Source organism: Lontra canadensis, unplaced genomic scaffold (assembly GCF_010015895.1).
Source record: "Lontra canadensis isolate GAN:19392208 unplaced genomic scaffold, GSC_riverotter_1.0 scaffold30, whole genome shotgun sequence".
Lineage (NCBI taxonomy): Eukaryota > Metazoa > Chordata > Mammalia > Carnivora > Mustelidae > Lontra > Lontra canadensis.
Genome location: NW_022631024.1, coordinates 12,990,013 through 13,016,383, shown reverse-complemented (window position 1 = coordinate 13,016,383; position 26,371 = coordinate 12,990,013). Strand labels below are relative to the sequence as shown.

The window sequence follows — 26,371 nt, the reverse complement described above, 5'->3', positions numbered from 1 at the left end:
CTGGCTCACTTCACCCACTTGGTATGATCTGGACACAAGGCAGTCATGCGCAGAACGAGCTGCCCCACCCCTGCCAAGCTGACCTGGCCTCCGCGAGCAAGGCAGATTACATCAGAGCCCCCAGCAGCCCTCCTCCGGGAGCTCTGCGGCTGGTCAGAGGTGGGACTGAGCTGGCTCCCAGTCAAATAGTTTTGTGAAGGAAACTCTGAATCCTCTGATAGCGTGTGCACATCTGTTTTATTTTTTAAAGCCTAAGCTTGGTTGAAAAGGGAGATTTTGAAAAGAAAGAAAAAAGAAACAAAAGGCTTCAGAACTTCTCTTTTCAAAACTAACAAGTACATACAGCCCCTACTCCCAACGCAACTAGACCCTTCCTAGCTCCTGTTGTAACAACAATAATGTTAACTCCAGTGTCAATCTTCAGATGAAAAGCTGTTGCCTCTTTGAGGCTCCCTCATCCTTGGGTAGCAGCCGAGGCTGGGGAAGCCTGGAGAGGGCTGGGCAGTGGTGATGCACAGGGCCCGGCATTTCTGAGCAGGGAGGCCCAGCTTCAGGGAGGGCCCAAAGGGAACCTAGGCCCATCACCCCAAGGTCTAGTCACGCACACTACACAATCTTGAATCCACTGCCCTCATTTGAAACCAGAAAAAAACAAGAAAGATGAAAAGCTGTCAATAGCACCATTTGGGGGTTGGCCCACCCAAAAGGGGTCTTACAGGTAGCTTACTAGCAAAGATCACATTCTGGCAGATTGGCTAAGAAGCCAGAAGTCCACTACCCTTAGTTGGCCCAAGCCCCCATCATCCTTCCCTTAAGAGGGGGTGCGGATCTTCATACCTGGAGCAAAGGCTCTGGTTGGAACAAGTCAGTTTGCAGTGGGATGTGTGAGGCCAGTGGCCTGGCTATGAGGCACTCAAAGAAATTCAATTCAACAAGTGTTTTCTGAGCATCTCATTGATTCATTTCACAAGCATTTACTGAGGGTCTCTTTTACCCTGGACATTAGGCAAGGTGGCGGGAGGCACAGTGGTAAACAAGACAGAGCCCAGAGACTGGCATAAAAGGGGGAGGAGAAAGAGCTCCACCGAGTGAGCAGAGATGAGCAAAGGGCCACACGGAGACAGAAGCACAGGGTTCAGTGAGAGAACGTGTGACAGCAAAGACCTCACACAGGCTGGGGATTCCCAGAAAGCTCCCCGCAGAAGTGACGTTCAGGCTGATCAGACCGGGAGCTGAACAGGGAGGAAGAATTCTGAGCTAAGAAGATGGCACATTTGGGGGCCTGATGGGACAGAGATACGGTGCATCAGGGAAGAGAAGGAAGGCCGGCCAGGATGGGATAGGGGAAGGGACAAGGGATGGCGCGAGAGGGGCGGATGAAAACCTGACCCACTGTGACTGTGCAGGACCCTGCAGGGCAATTAAGGTGCTGGAGCCTCAGCTTGGATGGAACTGGAAGCCAATGAAGAGATTCAAACCCTCGAAAGATGGTTTCAGTTCCACCTGCTGTGAAAAAGGACTGTGCAGGCAAAAAGGACTGATGGGCAGAGTGGTTTGGGAAGAAGGGTTTGGACCTGTGCCAGGTGCCCGTGACTGAACCCTGGCAGGGTGCCCAGTCCACAGGGGACACCTGTGCTACCTGCTCAGGCACATGCAAGGGGTACTGCTCACCTGATTAAACCTCCGGGTAAAGGCCACGACGTTGGGGGCGAGACTATGTTTCTCCTTCTTACTCCATCCACAGCTGGCAAGTTCCTAGGAAGCACAGAGTCAATTTCAGCAGTGATTCTTTCTAATCGGGATGCAAAACACAGCAGGACATCTAACTGGAATGTGGACACGGACGTGGGGAAGGGCCGAAGCTCTGGCCATCCTTTTCTTCACCGGGATGGGTGAGGTTCTCCTCCTCCTTTGGAGAGAAGGGCTGGATCTGGAGATGGAGGTGTAGCCTGGGAACCCCACTCCCCAGGTGAGGATGGGAAGTTGGATAGTTTTCTCCATAACCCCAGCCACATTTCTCAGGACTTCTGTGCCAAAATATCCTTAATGGCAAACTGCCTCCCTGCCAGCTCCCCTGGTACCAGAACTCCCTTCTGAAAGCAAACTGTCTGAGAGAGGGCATAATGTGTTAGCTAGCAGGATCCGCCCAGTGAACTTAGAACTTAAAATTAAAATATGGCTAACGGATCTCAGAGCTCATCGGCCATGTGACAGCCTCCATTCCTAGAATCAGAAAATGTCCTGGCCCAAACCCACTGCAGTCAGAGAAGCTTCTGGAACTACCTCACACCCCTTCCCAAAGTCAGCCCTTCCTATATCTTGTACAACCAACATGGGACCAGAAGGAGAGGCTGCCTTTGACATCTTCAGGGGCTTGTCTCTTCTTTCTAGCAGGTTTAACATTACAATCTGAATCACCAAATTACCTAAGTTTTACCTATTAGTGAGGCTGGTTCCTACCCAAGGGAGCTAACAGGAGCACTTCACCAGGACGACTTGGGGTACATAAGGGAACCAGGGAAAACCCATTACCCAACGCCCAGCATGTTCAGCTTGTGGCTTGGGGGCCCTGGCAAAGAATGGAAGAAAGGAGGCAGATTAAAGCTCTCCACCTCTGAGTTATAAGCCCTCCTTTTTAATTCATATCAGGCCTTGCTATTATTAACAGCACTTTTTTGCCACACACCTGGAACTTTAGTAAGATCGTTAGTGAGAGCCAGCTGCCCACCAGCTGGAATGGGGGTCTACTAGCAAGTCTGGGAGGGCAGTGGGAATGGCCAGAGATAAAACCTGAGGGCTGAGCAGCTGTGCCCAAAGCACGGTGCCCTTCAAATGCTTCTCGGGACCCAACTATAAGCCTCAAACAGGCGGTGCGAAGGCTGGCTGGAGGCAGTGGACAGTTCCGGACACAAGATCCCATGGCCTGGACCTGGGATCTCTTGGCCACGAAGCCAAGGCTATGCAGGCGGCTTCTCCCGTGACTGCCTCCTTTCTGCAAATGCCCATCCTCCTCCTAGCCACCCACATGGAAGACACGGCCATCCCGGATCCTGCCAAGTCCTTCACACCCTCAGTGTAAGACCCTAAGTAACAGCAATGACAAGGATGCCAACTAGGGCTGCCATTCAGCAAGAGCCCCCATGTGGCAGTCAGGTGCTGGCCTCATCATGCCTCCTGTCATCTCACGCCACTCTCACCATCTTCGGTTAGCAAAGAGGAAGGGCTCAGGATTTTTCCTCTCGAAGGAATACCCTGACCTTATTTCTTTTCGAATGTAAGCGTGACCCTCTTTGAGATGTAGGATTTACCTGTTTACCATGATTCTTCCTGTTCTGAAAATGTGTATTCGACCCGCCTCAGTTACACTGACTTCTCTCTCCCCTTTAGAACATACACTCAATTGCTTCTGTAAATGGGTATCGATGCCCTTTCCAAGTTAAACTATGAGAACAAGAGCAGCCTTCCTTGTGGATCCCAAAACCAGTCCTGGGAAGGTAGAGGCTACAGTAAGATCGAAAAGAGAATTCATTAACCTGGCAATCAAGGACCAGGGCATGGTTGTTGCCCAGTTTCTGGCTGATAGTTGCTCCTTTTGTTTTTTTCCCCAAATTCTTTAATACACAGCAAAAGTTATACACGCATGTGTAGGTACACATGCACACATTTTAATTACAAGTACACACTTAATTAAGAGTCTGTAATCTTACGTAGAATTAGACAGACTCTGCCTCCACACACCAGCTGCGTGATCTTCTCAGACACTGTCTTCTCAGAATCTCAATTTTCACATCTTAAAATGGGTAGGACACTGTAAGAACTAGGAAGCTCAACACGAGGATTAAATGAGATTAAGACATTCAGAGCACACAGCACAGAACAAGTCCTCAGGAAAGGTTATCTCCCCTCCCCTCCCGAGGGTCCCACTGCTGTCAGACTCAGCGAGAGCTCCAAACAGCCCTTCCTTCCCCCACACAATGCTCTCATTGGGATCATAAATTATTAATAAAATCTATTACCGTTTCTCTCTCACTTTGCTGATGTCATGCACACAGGAACCAAAGCAAGAACTTAATACATCTGCCCTACATTTATTTGATTAGAACATTTCCAAGACCCTGATTCATAAATTGCTTGTACACTTCTTGGGTTTTGACAATTCCCTAAAGAACCTTTTGCACTGAGAGACACGTAACATTTAAAATTAAAGCCTCAACAGAGTAAAACATTATGTTTGAGGGGGTCTTTGATGAAATGGATGGAGCAAAGGCCTTAAGAGCCAGAACACCCTGGTCTGAATCCCAGCCCGGCCACATAATTCCCAGGTGACTCCAGGCAAGTTAACCTCTGGGGGTGCTGGTTTCGTCGCTGATCAAACAGGGACACTGAAATCAACTCCACAGACTGGTGCCAGAGACTGAAAGAGGGAAAGCCTGGCAGAGGAGGTGACACGCAGGGCACAGGTCTGGCCCCAGCGGACGGCAGGCAGCATTTGTTGAGTGAATGGAGTATGAGCGTTCCTCATACTCCCAAATTCAGGGCAGAAAGATTTATCAGGATGTCAAAAGAAATAAGACCATTCTATCTGCACTAAAACAAGTCCTGGACCCAACCTCCTTGGCCCTGTTCCTCTTCTGTGTTTGGCCTTATAGGATTACAAGAGATTCCATCTGTGTGAAGTGGGTTTGGAAAATGTGAAGTAATAGAATAAAACTCTTCCAGTCACTAATGCCTGAAAAAGGCCTATGCTATGGAACCGATCTGAGTGTAATTAAGTTCAAATTGACCAGAGGAGACAGGGCTGGCTCTAGAAGGAGCCAAGGGGCTGGGATGAGGCTGGTGGCCCCACAGCCCTGGTGAGCCCCTCAGCGGCCCCTGGGCTGCCACACGCCCCCTCCCCAGGGCCCTGATCTCGCCCAGTCTGTCCTCGGCTCTGAGTTGTCTGCCGAGGTCAACGGGATGTGAAAGCAGAGGAGTATGAGCCTGTGCGTCCTTTGCCAGCTTCCTCCGGGGGCCTCTCTTCTTTCATGCGGATGCTCCCGGGCTTCATCAGGGACAAAACAGAAGCTGTGAGAAGAAAACGCTCTGCTACCAAATGTGCAAATTCACCTGTGTCCTCTCCCTTCCTCAGCTGCAGCTAGAAGAGAGACCCTTTCCTCTAGGGGACCTGCTCTCCTCCTGGGCACCGGATCCCATCCCATCCCCTGCTCAGAAGCCTTGCCCTCAAGCCCTCTCTCCCCACTTCACCCCCTTCCTCTCCATGAAGAACAGTAACAGGAGGATGATAACAGCAAGGACATTTATGATGAAAGACATCTTTTCCAGGCCTCCGGGCTCCTTTGGCTCCTACTCTTTCTTCTCCTTCCCAATGAATTTCCTGAAAGGGCAATCCGTACCGCTTCCTTCTCCACCTCCTTCCCACCCCCTTCTCCACTGACACTGCTCCGTCCTCCACGGGTGACAGCCACCTGGCTGGGCAGCTGCCCGCCCCTTCCCACTCCCTGGCCCTGCCCTTCAGCACTGTATCCTCTGGCCGCCTTCTCACTGTCTCACGACCGCCATGCCCGGTCTCATTTTCTGGTTGCTTTCTTCTGTTCCGGCACTATCCCCCACTTCCACCTAAATCTGTCCACGGTCGTCGTCTGTCCTGTTCTATGTCCGTACTCCTCCCTGGGAGCCCACCTTTACTGCCATGGCTTCCACCACACGTCTGTGCCCAGCCTGGGGTTCTTTCCTGAGCCCCAGACCAGGATATTTAGCCGCCTCCCGGCCACACCCTCATTGGTACCCCACAGGAACCTCAGCATCAGTGGGCCCAGAACCCAAAGGAGTCTGACCAGCTGCCTTAAATTTAAAAATGTAACACGTGAGATTCATTTAGACACTCATTCTGAGAGTTGAAGAAGAATGTTTATTACAAAGAAACTGGAAACAATTTCTAACTGATACGAAAACAACTTTTTCTTAATGCAAGCATTCCTAGGTGACAGCAAGCGTCACCACTGCTTGAGGCTCTCCCTGCAAGCTTCCTGGGGTCACACTGCCAGGAATGCCCCAAGAGCTGCCAGTTTCGTGTGTCGGAGTTTGGCCGTCAGACCGTGTCTGGGGTCCGTGAGCTAAGGCCCTGGAAGAGGAGACCTGGGGAGTGGGACAAGTCCTCCCTGAAGATACTACAGGACCAGGCCACAGGAAACTGGTGCTAACACATGGCCCTTCCACACAGGTGCTGGATCCTGACTGCAGTCTTTTCCAAATCATGTTCCTGAAACACGTCCTCATGGAACATGCCCCACTTTAAGAAGAGGTCCCTATGTGTGACCTTACAGAGTATGACCAGGCTGCCGCCGGCCAAGGGCCCCACATCACCATTTTTACTCCCTCTTCCACCCTCCATGTTTCTCCCCATTCCTCCTGTTCTAATATCTAGAACAATCTTCAGAAGAACTGGTGGACAATCACACGTAGCCAAAGGAGCTCTAAAAACATCCCAGGGAGTAGATGACCCACTGAGGCTGTCAGCGGGGACAGTGTCAATTCCAGGGTTGGGGGTGGGGTCTAAGGAGTAAAGCATCTTAGGGCCTAGACTCTGGTGACATGATTAAGAACAGGCAAATAACAGAGTGCCTGCCATGTCCTTCAGGGCCTGCCAGGCCTTGTCACCCTGAAGGAAGCCACAGTAGCCAAGGTGTGTGACATCCACAGGCTCCTGGCATGGAAGTGGGGGTTCTGGGGCTGGAGGCAGGGATGACAGATCCTCCATGGGGGCTTCCGACCTGGAGCCCAGCAGCGGGGCTGGTGCTGGTCTCAGAAGTGAGCTGGCAGGGCACAGTTGTACAGAGAAAGACCGCGGAGCCCAGCAGTTGAGGAGGCAGACGGACCACGGCTGACCTATAGCCACTGGCTCTGGGACCCTGAGCAGGTCACTTCCACTCCCAGGGCCTGACCTTGCTCTTCTGAAAACTGGCAGGATATCACCTCTCCCACAGAGTAATTTTAAGGGGTAAGTGAGGAGATATTTGCGAACTGCTTAGCATGATGTCTGATACACTGTAAGTACTTCCAATGTGCTTCTTAGATAAATAAAATAATGCTCAGGGGGAAAGGCAGCACAGAGCAGATGGGAGCAGGGGCAGGTGATCCAGGCCAGGAGAGACCCTGGAGTCTGGTGGGGATAACACCCAGGAGAGCAGTCCCTGGGCAGCAGGACTCCTAACTAGGCCAGGGATGGGGGTCAAGGCCCAGCCAGATAAGCAAAAACAAGATTTACTGAATACCAACTTTGTGCCAGGAACTGTGTCACACTTGACACATGCCATCTCATGTCATCCTCACAGGACCCTTAGAGCAGGTGCGGCTGCTACTACCTTCAGCTTCTAAATGAAAAGCAACATCACGAGTAGGTGTATTAATGTGCCAGGGCCACACACACAGTCGGTGACAGTGGCAGCATGAGCCTGTCCTCGCCAAAGCCAGGACAGAGCTATGGGTCTCACGGGGGACTCCAGCAGGCTTCCGGCCTCGAGCAGAAGTGGGCGGTGTGCAGGAGCAGACCAAAGCAGAGGCTGGGCTGAGAACAGCAAGGCGGCCTGTGGGGCTGGAGCGGAGCAGCAGGAGGAGAGGTGGTAGCAAAGGAAGCAGGTGGGAGGCCTGGTCATCGCCCAGCCTGGAGGGCAAGAAAGGACTGGAGTTTATCTTACCGAGTGGGGTGGGAAGGCAATGGAGGGACTGGGTATAGGCAGCTCCCAAAGCCTCACGCACGTGTTAGGTTTTACTGCCCTGAGAACGTGAAGGAGAGAGTGGCAGAGTGGACGTAAACCCACCGAGCGCTCTTCCGCTAGGCTAGAGTCTAGTCTGCACTATAATCTCATACGCGGGGTATGGTGTTCTCACCAGAAGGCAAGTCATTCCAGTAATTTGAAATAAACACCAGCAGGGGATGATGTGTGTATGGAGAAGGGTGGGAGGCAGGGCCCCAGAAGAAATGAACATGGAGCCCTCCAGAAGGCCTCAGAATCCTGGCTGGCCAAACCACAAGAGCAGGAAGGAACCAGTGGGGACAAATGGGCACCTTCTTTGGCAACAGAGCATGTGTCTTGTGGGCAGAGATCACTGAACGAGTACCAGCGGGTTCATCTTTCTCAGCTTGCAGTCCTACTAACGTCTACAGAATAACAACTCACAACCACTGCTGTTTCATCAACTCCTCAAACTACTGTCTGTTCCAGACACATGTAGATTTAGGGTCATGAAGATGATGCAAATTTCCAAAAACATTCCCCCGCCGGTGCTAGTACTGGGCGGCTCTGCACAATTAGAACCAGCTGTCAATGCAGGGCAGCAGCCAACTGCAACCCTGTGAATAGTTCCCCGTCCATGTGACAGAGAAAGGGACCCAGTGAACAGAATGGAAAGCAGCCACCAGCAGCTCTGCTCACCCCGATTCCCAAGCCCGATACAAGGCCCACGGGGCCACCCGTTCCTTTTCCACTCTTACGCTGGGGACTATGCTCAATTCCTTTTCTCCATATTCTCTGGAAATGCTTTTCCCAAGTAATAGCATTCAGATGTTCGCTTTTAAAAAACAATACACTTTGGCTTTTTTGATTAGGGACCCAGTAGATGTTCATGACAGAAAACCTAGACAACACAGAAAGCCCTTAGAAGAAAATGTAAACCACCCATTAGCCTAAAACCCAGAGAACACCGGAATTTAGACTTGGTCAATAATTAGGACAATAAGAACAACAACTAATATTTACTGAGCGCTTTACTAAGCGCCACATACGCCACACCGTCCATCTGCTTGTCCACTGTGAATCCTCACAAGCCCGGGAGGTAAGTACCATTACGGCCCCATTTTGCAGATGAAGAAAGGGAAGCCTAGTTGGAAGTGTTAAGCAATTTGCTCCAATCCTCACATATGGTCAACGTGAGAGGCAAGACTCAAAGCCAGGTGTGTCGGTCTCCCAAGCCTGGCCTCTGAGCCACAGAAGGTCCCTGTCTAGAGGGCGGCAGCCATGACGCAGGGGCATACACACGTGCACACACGCCACTTGCTGCCCTGAAAATCGATCTTCTGCCACGTCTGTGACTCCAGAGCCTGCCGCCGTCCTCACTGCCCGTCCTCACATCTTCCCGTCCCTCCTTTTGCAGAGTTCCTGCGACACGCGTGACACCTCCTAGAAACAAGTCATCCTCATTGTCCCCTGTGGGTTTCCCTCTGAGTTCTAGACGGAAATTTTAGCTTGTCCTTTCACTCTGCTTTGGCTTTCCATCTCCTCTGCTGCTCACCGTTCCCACAGCAGTCCGAGTTCGGGAATCACGTTTTTCGGCACTAACAGATCCTTCCTGATCTTGATCCTCAAGTGCCACGGGGTCACCCTGAACACTGCTGGGAATGCAAAATGAAATTTCTGGAAGTACCTGCTTCACGGGAAGACATAGGCTCGGACCTAGACTTCGCACTGCCTTCCATTTACTGGCCAACTAAAACTTTTCTGTGTCTGGTGAGTATGTTAAATACCACGTCGGAAACTGGAAAAGTTAACTCAGACGGTCCAGGGCCACATGATTTTACCAGTGAGTCCACTCAGACTTTAAAAGAACACCAAATTCACATGCTAAATAATTTATTTAAGAGCACAAAAAGTAATGGGAAGCAGCCCCAAACCCTGACACTCAACAAATACAGAACAAGGGGGGATAGAATGAGCCCCACATGACCTAGCAGGTGTGTCTAAGAAATACAAGAACAAGCTAATATTTTGAAGACTAGTAACATAATAACAGCACATCAATAAATCAAAGAAAAAAATGTGATATAATCCTCTCAGATACTGAAAGGTAATTAGCAAAATGCAACATTCCATTTGAGGTTTTTTTTTAAGATTTTATTTATTTGACAGACAGAGATGACAAGTAGGCAGAGAGGCAGGCAGAGAGAGAGGAGGAAGCAGGCTCCCCGAGGAGCAGAGAACCCGATGTGGGGCTCGATCCCAGGATCCTGGGATCATGACCTGAGCCGAAGGCAGAGGCTTTAACCCACTGAGCCACCCAGGCGCTCCTCATTTGAGATTTTAAAAAGAAAAAGACCAGTCAGCTAGTTAAGCCACTGACTCTTGACTTCAGCTCAGGTCATGATCTCAGGGTCGTGAGATGGAGCTCTGTGTCGGGCTTCCACAGGGTGCGAAGTCTGCTTGAGATGTTCTGTCTCTCCCTCTGCCCCTCTCCCCCATTCACAGGAACTCCCTCTTTCTTTCTCAAATAAATAAATAAATCTTTAAAAAGAAAAAAAGAGTCTTAGAAGCTCAGTAATATGTATCTCAAGCCAACAGCCATCATTATAGCAAAGAGAAGAGAAAGCCGGCAGGAATTTGAATTACGATGAGAAACAGGTGGTGCGGGAGGTTGCTTGTCTGAACCACAGAACACAGAAGATGATCTGAGCAGCTTTCTTCTTTCTCAGCAGGTTGGTACTTTCATTACCTACAATGGACCTTCAGGCATTAAGCTTGACTTTCTCGTGATTTCTGATTGAGGAAGGCCTACAAGCTACAGCCCAGCACTGGTCAACAGAAATGTCACACAAACCATGTATTTTAAATGTTCTAATGCCACATTAAAGAGGACGGGGTGGGGGGAGGTGGGGGAAAACGGGTGAAAATAACAATTTATTTTATTTAACTCAATCTACCCAAAATACTCTCTGACCTGTAATCAATATAAATATGACAAATTATGATGAGATAGCTTGACCCTTTCTTTGAAATCTGGTCTGGTTTTTACACATATGGCACCCTTCAGTTCAGACTAGCCACATTTCAAGTGCCCAGGAGATGCATGCAGCCACCATTTTGGACAAGAGAGTCCTCACCAATGTACAAAGGCATAACACTAAAATATAAGGTTGACTGGGGTGTCTGGGTGACTCACTCAGTTAAGTATTTCAACTCAGGTCATAACTTCAGAGTCATGACATCAAGACCCATGTCAGGCTCTACACTGAGCGTGCAACCTGCTTGAAATTCTCTCTCTCCCTCTGTCCCTCCCCCACCATGTTTGCTTGTGCTCTCTCTCACTTTCTCTCTCTCAAAAAATAAAATATAAGGTATACTCATTGAAAAAGAGGAGTCAGGGCAGGAGAATGGAAGATAAGCCGAGAAGCCCCATCAGTGGGGCCAGGGTGAGATGGGGAGCCAAGACAGACAGCTCAGAACCACAGAACAAGGTCACCCCAGGACACGCAGGAAGACTGAAGGGGGTGACGACCCATACATGACTGCCCCAGATTCTTTATGTCCCCATTACGTAAGGTCTGTCCCCACCTACACTCTCCATCCCCCCAAAGGGAGCTGGGGCTTGTCACTAAGCAGTTAGGCTGGTCCAGCCACAGCTGTTAGGACGGCTCGGGTTACAGATGGAACGACATAAATTCAAAAAAGGCAGAGAAAGACACATGCAGTTTGCGCAGGCCATGTCGTGCGTTCATGGGGACTCTCGAAGTCCGGAGTGCTGGGTTCTAATCTCAGCTGTGCCTGAAACCCCTTCGAGACTCCGGGCCAGTCCTATCCTCTGTGGAGGCTTGGTTTCCTGTCTGTAAAATGCAGTGGCACCGGATGGTCTGTAAGTTCCTCCCAGTTCTCCCATTCTGTGAGCAAAGAGAAGCAGAGGCCACATGTCTGGCTTGATATAAAAACACTATTAAGTAAGACCTGCCTCTGGAGACTGCGTGACTGCGGTGGTTTTCCTTCTCCAAGTGTTCTGAGGGGGTGTAAAGAGGCTGAGAGGCAGTTATGAAGGGATAGGACGCTCTTGGCCCCGCAGGGACGGAGTGGACATGACAATGTGGTGAGGCAGGAGACAGGAAACAGCTGTGGGGGAGGCGGGCCGGGGGCAGATGGGGGCTCACGAGCAGAAAAAACACAAATAACCAGTGCAAACTCAGGTTCCAGAAAGACAGAAGGGGAGGGAGCAAGAGAAAGGGGAGAGGGAAAAGGGAGGGGAGGGAGGAGAGGAAGAAGCAGAGGAAGAAGGAAAGAAAAGAGAGGGGAAAGACAGAAAAAGGCATTCCAAAGCAGAAGAGTTCAGCCGCAGGCCGTCTCTGGAGGTGGGGTGCGGCCGGCCAGAGGTGCGCACAGACGGAGCAGGGGAGGTAGAGCCGGCGAGCGAGCTGTGCGGGCAGGAAAGGAACTCAGGAGAGGGAGAAACGAACGGGTAGCACACGTGAAGCATCCCGCATGTTTTCCATGCCCCTGACAGAAAGCAGTCTCTGAGGGGCGCCTGGGTGGCTCAGTGGGTTAAGCCTCTGCCTTCAGCTCAGGTCATGATCTCAGGGTCCTGGGATCGAGCCCCCGCATCGGGCTCTCTGCTCAGCAGGGAGCCTGCTTCCCCCTCTCTGCCTGCCTCTCTGCCTACTTGTGATCTCTCTCTCTGTCAAATAAATAAAAAAATCTTAAAAAAAAAAAAACAAAACAGTCTCTGAGGCTACACGTCAGGAGCACTCACGACTGGCTGGTCAGACACTGAGGGGCCAACCCTGGCCACCTAACACCTGGGACCCATCTGGGGGGGCTGGGACCCGCATCGTGTGGCCCCGGCTCTCACCAGATAGGAAGAGAACACGGCGGGAACAGACTGAGCTAAGCGACCGGGGGCCTCGTGGCTCCTCCTCATTTTACAAGGCAAGCAGGGTCCTTCCAGACAAGCTCTGTAACATCCCCAGCCGGAGAATAATAGTAATAAAACAACAATAATAATAGTAGTGAGCAGCCTGCTGACTGTGTGCCAGGCACTAGGCTAAAAATACTTTCCTTACAGCATGTCTGTACTCTTGAACGATGGCACCCATTAGGAAGGGCTATCATTTTTTATTTCAAGTCATTTCTACACCCAGTGTGGGGTTCAAATTCATGACCCCAAGATCAAGAGTCACACGCTCCACCGACTCAGCCAGCCAAGGGCCCCGGAAAGGGCTTTTATTGTCCCCAGTTTACACGTAAGCAAAACTGAGATTCAGAGAGGGTAATTAACTCGTCCAAGGTCACATAGTAAATAAATGACAAAACTGGGATTCAGATCGGGTCTGCATGACTCCAAGACCCAGACTCTTAGCCACTGTGCTCTCAGCCTGGCCAAGCACTGTTACCACGATCTTCAGCCAACATTTTGAATAATCCTGACTGAGGATCTACAAAGTGACCAGCACTACAGCGGTTACGACATAAAAAAGACGGGAAGAGAACTCACTACCAGGCACTGCTGTTTCCTAACTTCTAGGTAGTGTACGATGTACTTTCACCTACTTTATTTTGTTTAAGCTTTAAAGCCATTTTTTAGTGTTCTCCGGGCAGTGTTTAATCAGGTATACTTGAATGTAAGACAAATTTCTTCACAAAACAAAATATTTTTATTTATTTGACAGAGAGAGACACCACAAGTAGGCAGAGAGGCAGGGAGAGGTGGGAAGCAGGCTCCCCACTGAGCAAAGAGCCCAAGGCGGGGCTCGATCCCAGGACCCTGAGATCATGACCCGAGTGGAAGGAAGAAGCTTAACCCACTGAGCCACCCAGGTCCCCCCCAAAACAAAATATTTTTATATGCTTAGAGGTTTCTAAGCCCCCTTGTCCCAGACAGCAACAGAAGCAGCTCCTTCTTAGCACTCTATCAAGAAGATACTATTTTGAGCTCTGCAGAGATGTGTGATTTCTTTTGTCATTACTAAAATTAATTTCATGTCTGTTTTTCTTTTCCTATTACTACAGTTGACGTATAATGTGATATTAGCTTCAGGTGTCTAGCACAGGGATAGACAATTTGATACATTCTACCCGTTACTCAAATATACCTCACCACGGTGGGATAGTCACCTACAATCTTGTTACAATATTACTAACGATATCTCCTCTGCCAAACTTAGAGTTTTTACTACTCCATTTTATAGATAAACCCTCTGAGGCTCACAGAGATGAAATAATTTATGCACATTCATCTAGATAGCAAACGACAGACAGCAGAGCCTGAGCTTTTAACACAAAAAGGTCCCAGAGGGAGACTGAGGAATGAGCTAAGACAACTGGACAGGGACAGGGGCCGGACAGGCTTCATTCAAAAAAGGCTGAAGGGGGTGGGAGCAGCTACTGTAGAAAATGATGAGCCTGGAGGTGGCACAGGAGCCCAAGGCTGTCCCGGGCCTCAAGACACTCCCCCCCAGCTCCCCGCGGCGCTAGGTAGACTGCAAAAGGGGCCATGGGTAAGCGTTCACTCGCTTGGGACTTTTTTTTTGTTCAAGCGATCACACTGCAACAGTCTTCCCCCACCCACAGTCACTTGCTTTTTGATCACAAGCAGCTCGAAGCTCCTGGACAGGACAGGATTTGGGGAAACAAACCAAGACTTTGATAAATTCCCGCAAGGCGACGCAGCGCAATGTATTCCAGCGGTGCTGGGCTGTGCTGACCTTCCAGCCGTCTGATGATGACCACAGACGGCTGCTGCACAAGGAGACCGGGAGTAACCAGGAGGAACGGCTCTTTCAGAAAGCTGTTTCCTCTCCTGAAAGGCTAAAAGGAAAAACCAACCTTTCCAATGTTTGATCTATGCAGGGATACTTATTTAAATTAAGTGTGAGGAAACCTTTCAGACACTAAAGCCACAAGCAAGCCTCTGATGGCATGAAACCACCTTTTATAAGACTGGAGTGAGACCGTGGCTTTGGTCCCACCCTCAGGCCTGGCCAGCCTCTCGAAGCTGTCCCCAGCCCCCATCTAATCAGTAATACGCAGCTAGTCTCACCCAATGCCTTCTCTGTGCCACGCACCGTGAAAGGCTTGGGGACCGGGTGTTGAACAAGCATGTGCCTTCCAGTAGAGAAGACGGACATTGATTATGAACATGTTATGAGGCACCTAAGGACAGATCAGAGTGCGACAATTGTGTACCGGGAGCTGGCTTAGCTGAGGAGCAGGGACTCGCACTGAGTCCGTGACAGAGAGGACTGTCATGGAGGGCAGCATACCCAGCAGAAAAAAGCAGGCGCACAGGCCTGGGGGTAAATCCAAGGACCAGGGCAGAAGCCAAAGCTGGTCTGAAGCAGAGGAGTGAGTGGGGAGGGCTGGGAGAAGGGCCGGGAAGGGATGAACCCGGTCTCACTTGGCCTGTACTCCCATCTTACAGACGTGGGACTGAGCCTAAGAGGAGACCAGTGGAAGTTTTGAAGAACCTCAGTGATGTCTGAAGAGGTTTGAAGAGGGAGAGGTTTGAAAACTGCAGTGTGGGAGTAGGATGGGGCAGACGTGGGTATAGAGCTGTCCTCTGGAACATGAGCGCGTAAACGGAGTACGCGGTGGCAAGAGGCAGCCTGAAGCTGGGAGGCAGCACTGGGGAGAGAGGTGGGAGGCTGGAAGACGGGAGCAGAGAATGTGAGAGACAGAGGTTGCCCATGACAGACACCATGGTTTTGGTCCAATGGGTCAGGACCCCAGCAGGGTTCCAGGAAAAGAAACAAAGGTCTGGTTTGGGGTATGCCATGGCCAGACTTTGGCTGCTGCTTCTTCAGTTTCTTGAAGGAAGCACAGCTCTTCCGGCCTACTGACCAAGTCCCAAGACTGGGCATGGCATTCATGGCTTCCATACTTCGGCCCCCTACTGCCAGTCTAACTTTCCACACACCCTTCCCCTCTCCTTCGTTCTAGCCGAACTAACCTGCTACTGGTCCATGCACGTGGCCACTTTCTTCCCAATGGCCTTACCTGTGTTCAAGCTGCTCCATCTCCCTTGAACGCCCTTTCTCCTGATCTTGTATCCAAATCCTACCAATCCCTGCAGGCCAGAAACAAAGAGGACCCCCTCCAGGATGCTTTGCCCACTGCCCCAGCTAGAAGTACTGGCTCCCCTCCCAGATACCACTTAGTCTATCCCCTTTAATGTGACCCTTAAAATTATTTATAGAAATTTCCCACCTTTCCCATTAGACCAGGGACTCCTCATTCACCCCGAAGTCCCTGAGAACAGCAGGCAGGGAGCGTCACGTGTGGTAAGTGCTGGACAACTGAATACTAAGCATGGAGCCCGCTAGCCCAAGGAGGCCCCTGGATGCCTCAGCCAGCACAGCAAGGCTGTTTGGAAGAACGTCTCTTCTGACTACATTCAAACCTACAGCTCCATTCACAGACCTCAGCCACATGGCTCCCTTGCACAGCAGCCCTCCTCCAGCCACCACACAGATTCAGCACGGCAGCTGGGACCGCCCAGTCCCACTCTGGCCACCCCCACATCAGAGGGCAGTGGCTTGGCACCTCCCACAGCCTCACCGTCACCTTCAGGGGTCACCTGGGGTCTGAAATGGACCGTGGGGATGCTGCAGGCAGAGGCTGGCCAAGAGGAGGGAAGGGAGGCCGAGGAGCAGGGCTCTGTCCCACAAACTGGGGCAGGGCTCGGGAGAGACGGTGCTAATCCGCCACACAAGGAAGGGCCCGGGAATAACATTTTGAGAGCGTGCTCTCTCCAAAAAGTTTATCCACAATGCAGAGGGGAGGAAAAGGAAAAAAAAACCAAGAGATCACTTCTCATTTTATGAGTAGGTTTTATCCAAGAACCTCATATTTTCCACTGAAGGAAAAGCCGATCTACATCTAAACTTTCAAGACTTAAACTCAAGAGCAAGAAACAATCTTCAGCCATAAATTAAAAGCTTGCTTTAAACTCTCATTTCTCAAGAGAGTCAGGGCTTCGCAGCCCTCCATGCCCCAGAAGCTGGGCCCTGCCTGTCCGCCTGTCTAGTCAGAAAGCAAACAACACAGGCTATTTGTAATGACAGGCAAACACTAATGAATTTTGGAGCATGTCTGGTGCTTGCATTTATGGATCATAAAATCATCTGGCTTCTTCTCCCCCCGTGCTGACATGCCAATGAGGCAACCCTGAGTATTTACAGGCAGGAAGGGGACTGCCAGGACCACTCTGTGAGAGGGAGGCTGGGGGTTGAGGGGGATGGCTTGTTAACCTTCCCATTCCATACAAACCCATTTTTATGCTCTTACAGTCACAGCCTGAACCTTGGCATGCAAAATCCCATTAAATGCTATTTATTTTTTTAAACATCTTGGGGTGGGAAAGAGAGCCAACCTAACTGTCTCAATTGCCTAAGGTATAAACCCAGTCAGAAGTTACCAAAATGGCTTTTTAAATACCAGCTAGATATAAAGAAAGGATTTAAAATGCAGTTAGATTTTTCCAATTAAACATATAATTTGTCTAATACACCCTACTAAATTCTAAGTGTCTAGAAGAAAGGTACTTCCATAAAACATAGGCTTTCATTCTAGGAACACCACACACAGGCTCAGCCACCAAGGCAGAGCCCCTCATTGCCCAGCCAAGGTAGAGTCCCATTCCAGCCACACTGCCATGACCACCTGGGAGGAAGGGACCATGGTGGCTTGGGACTCTTTCCATTGACAGGAGGTCTGGGGGAGCCTCTACGGAACCCAGGTAGCCCAGACAGGCCACAGTTTATCTGGGGCCCTCCAGAGGCTGACGCTCATTTCTCGAGGAGGCGCACATCAGAGACCACAGGAGGAGTTCTAAAATGCAGAATGAGCCCCTGTATAAGGGGATCTTTCTTGACTCCAAAGGGTTGTGTGAAGTTCAGTTCCTAAGGGCCAAGTGTCCCCACATCTGACTTAAGCTGTGACCAAGCAAAGACTGTCCAAACACGGACAATTGAGAGCCACTAATCGACAGGAGCCATCACTCACTCAACCAACTCCCCCTTCCCAGGCCCCGCCCCCCTTCTCGGGCTCTGTTCAGAAACCGGCACAATATGAATATGAGAGGCACCGACCAGAGCAGATAGGTCAGAACCAGAAGGTCCCCAAGAAACAAATGACATATTAGGACAAGGGGACACTGAAAGATACTGGTTCCCCACGACTCGCATTTTGGGGGTGTCTGCCCAGCTCTTGACCATTCAGGGAACCGCAACTTGTCCTCAACCCCATCACAGGCATATCACTTCCAGTGACAGAAACCCAACCCCCACTGGGCCATTAGTAATTCCTTGTGTATGGATCCGGAATCTAGAAGGAGGGAAAGAGAAAAACGTCAGCATCTAGGGCTCAGGAGTCCTGGGCAGCCACGCTGTGCTGGGAAGGGTCGGAGGAAGCCCGGAGAAAAAGAGAAGAGGAAGGGGAAGAGATGAGAGACTAGAGTCTGCTCAGACTTCCAGGCCCAGAGTCCAGCTTCTCTTTGCTTCCAGGTCCCATGAGATACCCCCGGAGGCTTACAGCAAATTTCCCTTTTGTCAAGCTAGCTTGAGTTGTTTTCTGCTATTTAAAACTAAAAACATCCTGAATGACGTGGTCTCCCACGTTTATGTTCTCAGCCCATCAGCCTGGATGGTCTCAGTGAAGAAAAAGGCAAGGAAGGGATGGGAAGGCCTGATGGAGGCCCCTCTCTCAGAGACACCAATCAAACAGGAGTCCAGGGACCTCCTTCGCAGAGTTAGGAGTCAGGAACCATAGACCAGGAACGTGGCTTCTGAGGGATTCTAGAATCTGCTGACACTCCAGATGTACAGTTGTTTTCCTGCCTCCCTCCAGAGAGGTTAGCAGTTAAATTTCAACAAAATCAGGGCTGTGGACTAATCCTTCAGAGAAATGGGAAGGGTGGAGGTTAAGTGAGTATCTTGTCCCACAGGCGCCCTGGAGGACTTTTGCTCTAGGGTATGAACGTTCCAAGAAGAGAAAGCTGGCCTGAACCCTGAGGCTCGGGGACTCGGAGAAGAGAACTGCGGGCGGCTGCCCAGCAGCACCTGGGAAGGCCGAGATTACAACCTGAGTAGGCCACACACCAACATCCATGCTCCCAACCCAACTCCTTTAGAAAATTTCACCTGCCTACTCTTCTTTCCCTAGGGCCTTGGGCAAAGAATTTAAGACCACCAAGAAAATAAGAATAATGAAGTTGGACCTCTTCCCCCAACCTCCCACCAGAGAGGCTATATTGGTCAAAGAATATTGACACAGTCGTCGATGAAGGGCGGTCCTGCTGAGCGCCTTGGTGGATTTGAGAATGACACTGGGCTGCAGGTGCTGGGGCATCTGAACTGCTCTGCACAGGGAAGGGAGATGGATGGTCCGGAGAGAGGACTGCAGAGCTGGGAAAGCCAGAAGAGGCTGGGATCAGCGAAGGGGCCCACAATGATGGCACAGCCAGTGGGTGCTTTAGAAATAGTGGTGCCTACAAGGCTTGTCAAAGCCAAAGGAGTGGCTCCCAAGGTTCCCTTCCCATGAGTCTCCATGGCTCCCTAGCACTTGGGCAGCGGATCCTTCTGGAGAGCTTGCAGGAGTGGCCGCATCACTGTGGTCCAGCGTAGAAATGGTGTATGTGAAGAAGTAAGCCTCTGGGAACTTGTATGGAAAGGAAAGCTCTGGCCTTCCTAAATCCGTAGAACTGGGATTCAAGATCCAAGACCAGTTTATGTCCCTGTCGGAGAGACATCTGTGGGATGATGATGGCAATAACAATTGAGGGGAGAGGAAAGAGGAAGAGAAGGAAACCCAGCAGCAACCCTGTACTGAGCACGGACTACGTCCGTCCCAGCCGGAGTGCTAAGCAAGGATTTAAACGCATTATCACACAAACCCTCCAGTAACCCTATGGAGTGGCTACTGTTGTCCTCACTATTTCACAGATGAGATAATGAAGGCTTAGAGATGTTAAGGAACCTGCCCAAATTCACACAGCTGGTTTGTGGTGGAGGCGAGATCTCGAACTCAGCTGTCTGAACCATAACTCATCTGCTCACCAGTATGCCACAGAGTCTCCCCTGAGATACTCTGCTTGAGCCCTGACCCCTCCCTTTCCTTTCTGGAGGGTTCCTATCCAAGGGATCCTATCCAAGATGCTCCTCTCCACACAGCATCTCCCCATCCAGCTGCTCTGGTGATCACAAGGGCCACTTCTCTCAAGGCTGCCCCTTCAGGGGCTTTGCTTTCCCAACTTCAGGAACACTTTGGCCTCTAATGAGTCTCCAGTGGCATGACAGCCCCTCAGACCCAAGCATCAGCTTAGGGGTCCTCCTATAGACAGAGCTGGGTCAGCAGCCCCTAGGAACCTAGAATTCTGCCGGAGGGCCTGCAGATTAGGTCCACAGAACAGCCCCAACCTGCACCTTCGGGCACTGGGCACCTCAAATTCAATATGCACAAAACCACGTCCTCTGAGTGCCCCCCAACATCTGCTTGACTCCGGCTACTCAGTTGCTCGGGGGTCTCTGCACGTGACCCAGCCAGCACAGCGCTCCTGTCAGGCCTCTGTCCTCCCTGCCCCACTCTCTCACCTAAGGCCTTGGTACCCACTGCACCCTCTGCCGGAAAGATTCCTTCTCCTCCCCCTCACCTGACCAACTCCACGTCATTCCTCAGGTCTTGGCTCCTAGATCATTTGTCCCGACGCGCTTTCCTAAAGCCCCTCCACCACCCTGAACCGAGTCAGATGCTCCTGCAGCACACGTAACTCCCCGACAGTAGCCCTCACTGTTCCTCACGGACGTGCTTCTTGAATAGGCTGTCTTCCCTTCCTAGACTACACGTAATGTGCAGGGGAAGCACCTCAGGATCGAACGTGCTCACCTTTGTGTGTCCGGCTCCCAAGTCAGGACCTGGCCATGGCAGGCACTGAGGAACTAACTGCTGACTGAACGAGAGGTACCCTCTATCAACCTCCAGGAAGTCAAGTGATTTGAAAAACGGAGTTTTCCAGACAGCGGAGGTTGAACTCTTCCAGCACAGCATAAATATTCAGTGAGTCCGTGAAAACTGACCGAACGAACACTGTGTCCAGCATCCGAGAGACAAAGACACCAGATGTGGTCCTGCCCTTGAGCTGCAGCGTCTTTGGAACCTAAGGAAAGCTATGGGCTCCCTCCCCAGTAAAATGGGAATAACACAATTGTGAAACTTTGTATATAATTTATCTTAACATTAAAACTAAATGGAAAAATCTTTTCATAGATTATTTCTCTCTGATTTTTTTAGGATTTTATTTATTTGAGAGAGAGAGAGAGAGAGAGAGAGAGAAAGCACAGAAGGAGAGTAAGAGAGAAAAGCAGAATCCCAACCGAGCACAGAGCCCGATGCAGGGCTCCATTCCAGGACCCTGAGATCATGACTTGAGCTGAAGGCAGAGGCTTAACATACCGATCCACCCAGGTGCCCCTCTCTCTCTGATTTTTTCATAGATAAAATAAAAAAAAAAAATTAAAAAGTAATACCAATATCCTGAAAAGAATCAAAAGAAATTCAAACTGTGCTAAAAGGGCAAACATGAGCCATAATGTGGTTCTCGCCCGCAGCCTGGCACGAGAAAGGCAGTTTCCCGGGGCTGACGTGCCCTGAACAGCCCTCTGATGCTGGGCACATCGATTAATCTCTCTGGCCTCAGTCTTCCTATTTGAAAATGCAGATAATAAAGGCTCCTACCTTATAAAACTGTTGTGAATACTCAATGGTTCAGTTTATGTTAAATTATTAGAATAGTGACTGACACATAGTAAGCATCCAGAAAATATGGGTATACTATTACTGAACATAAAGTAATACTGTGAAGCATTCTTTCACATCCAACACACATGATCTCCTTGACACATAACACACTGACATCCGGTCAAGTTGACTTCTTGTTTGCCAACAGCTGCTAAGAACCCTGACTCCCAAAGGAAAGCAGTGGTCCACTGACCATCAGTCCCAAAGCCCGCCGATGAGAATCTGCGAGAGTCAGGACTAGCACCATTCTCCACGAGTGTTCCAGCTCAATCAATGCCTCAGCATTTTCTCTTCTCTCGAGCCGCTGGGGACAGCAATGTTATAAAGGTCTCCTTCACTGATGGGCTGTCCCCAAGGAAGGACTGTGAATCCCTACTCCCTCTGCATGTTTGGCTGAGCAGCTGAAGCCTTCCAAAGAGAAGGGTAAGGCTTCCAGGTGTCTCCAGATTTCTGCTGCTGAGGGCTTGCTTAGCATGCTTCTGCCACGCCCAGGCTGCACGGACATTTCTTCCAGCAGCACAAAGTTTACAGACTTGCCCAGCCCGGTCTCCTCTTCTAGAGGGCAGCATGGCCAAAACCGCCCATTTTTCAGAAACAACTATAGTGGTGAATTGATTTACCTCATACACAGGGCCAAAAATATCTAGTAAGGAAGCCAAGTCATGAAAGAATTCCTCTTTCTCTGTTTTGTGTGTTTTCCTTTACTTTCAAAGAAAAAAAAAATAGAACTTCAGTTTGAAGTTCAGTCCAGTACTTCAAGACCTGTCCTTTGCAGAGCCAGCGAACTCCTGCGTGGCGGGAACAGCTTTCTGTTCTGCTCCATTTCACAGCAAAACGTCCCGAGAAGGCTGGAGCTCAAGGCCCCAGCACCGACAGAACTGCAGGCTTTCAAAGCGGCTTTCAGGACCACTGCAGTCTTTGACATCGATGCCGGCACGGGAGGTCCCAGCCGCAGTGGCAGGCGAGCCTCCGCGCATCATCAAAGCTGCAATGCCAGACGTGTGGCCAGACAAAGCAGAAGCTTCATTCGGGCAAGATAGCCTCGACATTCCTTTCAGTCAAAGCTGAGCTTGGCAAAGAAACGGACTGCCATTTCGAAGACTTGGAAGTTTCCCGAAGGAGCTCACAATCTAAGAATTCTTTCTGGATGTTGGCCACATACAGGTAACAGAAACCAACAGGAGCTGGAGGCACCAAGATTGCCATGAACAGTCTGTGCACAAAATTTCAAAAGAAATGGCACAGCTGCTCATTCCTTCCATGACCTACTTCAAACTATCGGAAGACAGGTCAGCTCTTCCAGAAATCCTATCATTTGACACAGCAACTGCTTTAATCTCCTTCCTCGGCTCTGAGTCATAGCTCAGCTCGGTCAGGTCCAGGTTACGTGGCTTCACCAAGTTCTCTCCTGTCGGGAGTGACTTCCTTGGCAATTTTGAAGGCTGTTTCAAAACAAGGCTTTTGTGTCTGGGTAAGTCCAACTTTTGGAAAATGGCAGGCCTTTCCAAGTCAAGCCTCCTTCTCCCCAGTAAGGTTCCTTCCCCTGTCTCCCCACCCCACCATGCATCTTCGGGAAGTGGGTGCTCCATCCCCCTTGCAGGAGTAACGTGATCACTGCAAAGCATCCTATCCCTGCAGACTGAATTTCTGGTTATGAAAGTAAGACCAAAGATTATGTAAGCTTCACTGTACTCTTTCACTTGACATTTTCCAACTTAAGCTAGGATCAATGTAAACGCAAACAGATGCACATAGTCATGAAGGTAAGGTACAATTTTATAAATTCTTTTCCCAGGGAAAATGTTATACAGCAGAACACAGTGACAGTGAAAACTGTCATCGCCCAGATGTATGTGGTGCAATTTTATGCCATCCTACACACTTTCAGAGTAGAATGACACCTTAATATAATTTAAGAAAAATAACTTTTTTCCCCCCACAGAAGATGGTTTTCAAAATAAAAAAAGTTTTCAAAATAAAGAAGGAGGCTTTTGCTTCTATTTATGACAAAATAACTAGTATCAGATTAACTATAAAAATTGCATAAACTGAGGCACCTGGGCGGCTCCATTCGTTAAGTATCTGAGCCTTGTTACAGATCTCATAGATATTAAAAGGATAAGGGAATATTATGAAAACTCCATGTGAATAAATTTAATTTAGATAAAATGGACAAACTCATTCAAATAACACAACCAAAGCTTACTAAAAACAGAAGCAGCTTACCTGAGTAACTCCATTATCTATTAGAGAAATTGAATTCATTTTTTTTTTAAGAGAGGGAGAAAGAAAGACAGACAGACAGTTGAGGGGAGGGGCAGAGGGAGAGGGAGAGAGAGAATCTTGAGCAGGCTCCACACCCAGCTCAGAGCCCAATGTAACAAATGTACCACTCTGATGGGATGCTGATAGGGAGGCTGTGCATATGGGGGCAGGGAATATTTGGGAACTTTTTGCATTTTCTGCTCAGTTTTCTGTGAACCTAAAACTGCTCTATAAAATAGTCTATTTAAGAGGAAAAAAACAAAACTCTTTCCACAAAGAAAACCCCAGGTCTACACAGCTCTGCTGGGCCAAATCTACCAAATATTTAAGAAAAATCATACCAATTCTACATAAACTCTTCTGGAAAACTAAAAAGAAAGGAGTGCTTCCCAACTTAGTTTAAGAGGTCAGCATGGGGCACCTGGGTGGCTCAGTTGGCTGAATTTCCAACTCTTGATTTCAGCTTAAACTGGATCTCAGGCTCATGAGATCGAGACCTGAGTCAGGCCCCACACTCAGCATGGAGTCCACTGGTGCCTCTCCCTCCCTCTCTCCCCTAACCCCACTGCACGGGCATGTGCCTGTGCACACACTCTATCTTAGTTAGACAGATAGGTAGGTAGGTAGGTAGGTAGGTTGGTCAGTCGGGCAGCGTTACACTGATACTAAAATCAGAAAAAGATACTTTACACGAAAAGAAAAATATAAACCAATATTCCTCATGAACACTGATACAAAAATTCTTAACAGAATTTTAGCAAATCGAATCCAACAATATACAAAAAGGATTCTATGTCATGACCAAGTGGGGTTTATCACAGGAATGCAAGGTTGGTTTAACATTCAAAAATCAATCATGAGTCCCACGGAGGGAAGCCTGCTTCTCTCTCTCACTCTCCCTGCTTGTGCTCCCTCTCTCGCTGTTTCTCTGTCAAATAAATAAATAAAATCTTTTTTTTTTTTTTTTAAAGATCTGACAGAGAGAGACATAGCAAGAGAGGGAACATAAGCAGGGGGAGTGGGAGAGAGAGAAGCAGACCTCCTGCTGAGCAGGGAGTCTGATACTGGGCTCGTGACCTGAGCCAAAGGCAGATGCCCAACGACTGAGCCACCCAGGTGCCCCTAAATAAATAAAATCTTAAAAAAAAAAATCAGTCATGCAATTCTCCACAGTAACAGACCAAAAAAGAAAAATCATGGTTATCTCAACAGACGCAGGAAAAACATTTGATAAAACCCTATATCCACTCAGAAAAATTCTTAGCAAATTAGGATCAGAGGGGAATAACCTCAACCTGATAAAGGGCAAATGAAAAACATACAGCTGACAGCTAACATCATCCTTAACCACGAAAGACAACTTTTCCTTCAAGACCAGAAACAAGCCAAAGATATCTGCTCCCACCACTTCTAACCAACAGTATGGCCAGCAAATAAGGCAAGTCAGTGAAATAAAATCACCTAGTTTAGAAACAAAGAAATAAGACTGTGTGGTTCACAGAAAAATCATCTGTGTAGAAAATTCTACAGAACCTACAAAAGAGCTAGTAGAATAAGTGAGTTTAGCAAATTTGTAAGATATAAGGCCAATTAAAACATTTCTCTATTTCCATAAACTAAGAATGAGCAGTTGGAATTTAATTTAAATAAAATAACATTAATAGCAGCATAGAAAATGCAGCACTTAGGAATCAATCTGACAAAAGATGTGTAAGAACTGCACACTGAAAACTACAAGATTACTAAAACAAATTAAAGAAGATCTAAATGTGTGGATACACACACTGTGTTCATGGTTCAGGGGACTCAGTATTGTTAAGATGTCAAATGTCCCCAAACTGATCTACAGATTCAATGTGATCATATTCAACAGCAGGCATTTTTTTTTTTTTTTAAGATTTCATTTACTTATTTGTCAGAGAGAGAAAAAAAGAGAGCACACAAGCAGGGGGAGCCCCAGGTAGACAGAGAAGCAGGCTCCCTGTTGAGCAAGGAGCCCGATGAGGGACTCGATCCCAGGACCCTGAGATCATGACCTCAGCTGAAGGCAGATGCTTAACTGACTGAGCCACCCAGGCGTCCGAACACCAAGCATTTTTGTAAAGCTAACAAGCTGATTTTTAAATTCATATGGAAATGGAAAGGACTAGAATAGCCAAGGCAACTTTGAAATAGAAGAATACATTTTAAGAACTGATTCTACTTGATTCCAAGAAGACCATGGAGGGAGTGGGAAGGGAGAGAGGGATTGCAAGGAGTGTGAGGAAACTTTCTGGGGGACAGGTATGTTTACTGTTTTAATTTGATTGGTTTCACACATATACACATACAAACTTATCGAATCCTTGGTTTTATTTATATATATCCATTACACCTCAGTGAAGCTGGAAAAAATCTCATTCAGTTCTCATGTCCAATTTTTGAGGTAGTTATATTATCATCTCCATTTTAGAGACATGAAACTGAGACTCAGAGACAGTAAGTGACGGGTGTGGTCACACAGAAACACACCTAATCCTTCTCACTCCAGACCCCAAGCTCTTAAGCTTTGGGCCATAGAGGAGTAC

The 26,371-nt window shown here is 49.0% G+C and overlaps 1 protein-coding gene across 10 annotated transcripts in view; it reads right to left on the bottom strand.

Annotated features, from left to right (window-relative positions):
• Window positions 1-26,371, bottom strand: part of RALGPS1 (Ral GEF with PH domain and SH3 binding motif 1) — a 268,752-nt gene that overhangs the window by 168,169 nt on the left and 74,212 nt on the right. For all 10 annotated transcript variants that reach the window (XM_032865898.1, XM_032865897.1, XM_032865892.1 and 7 more), the window contains one exon: window positions 1,672-1,755. In XM_032865898.1, the coding sequence (XP_032721789.1) occupies window positions 1,672-1,755 (84 nt within the window). The remainder of the gene's footprint in view (window positions 1-1,671; window positions 1,756-26,371) is intronic.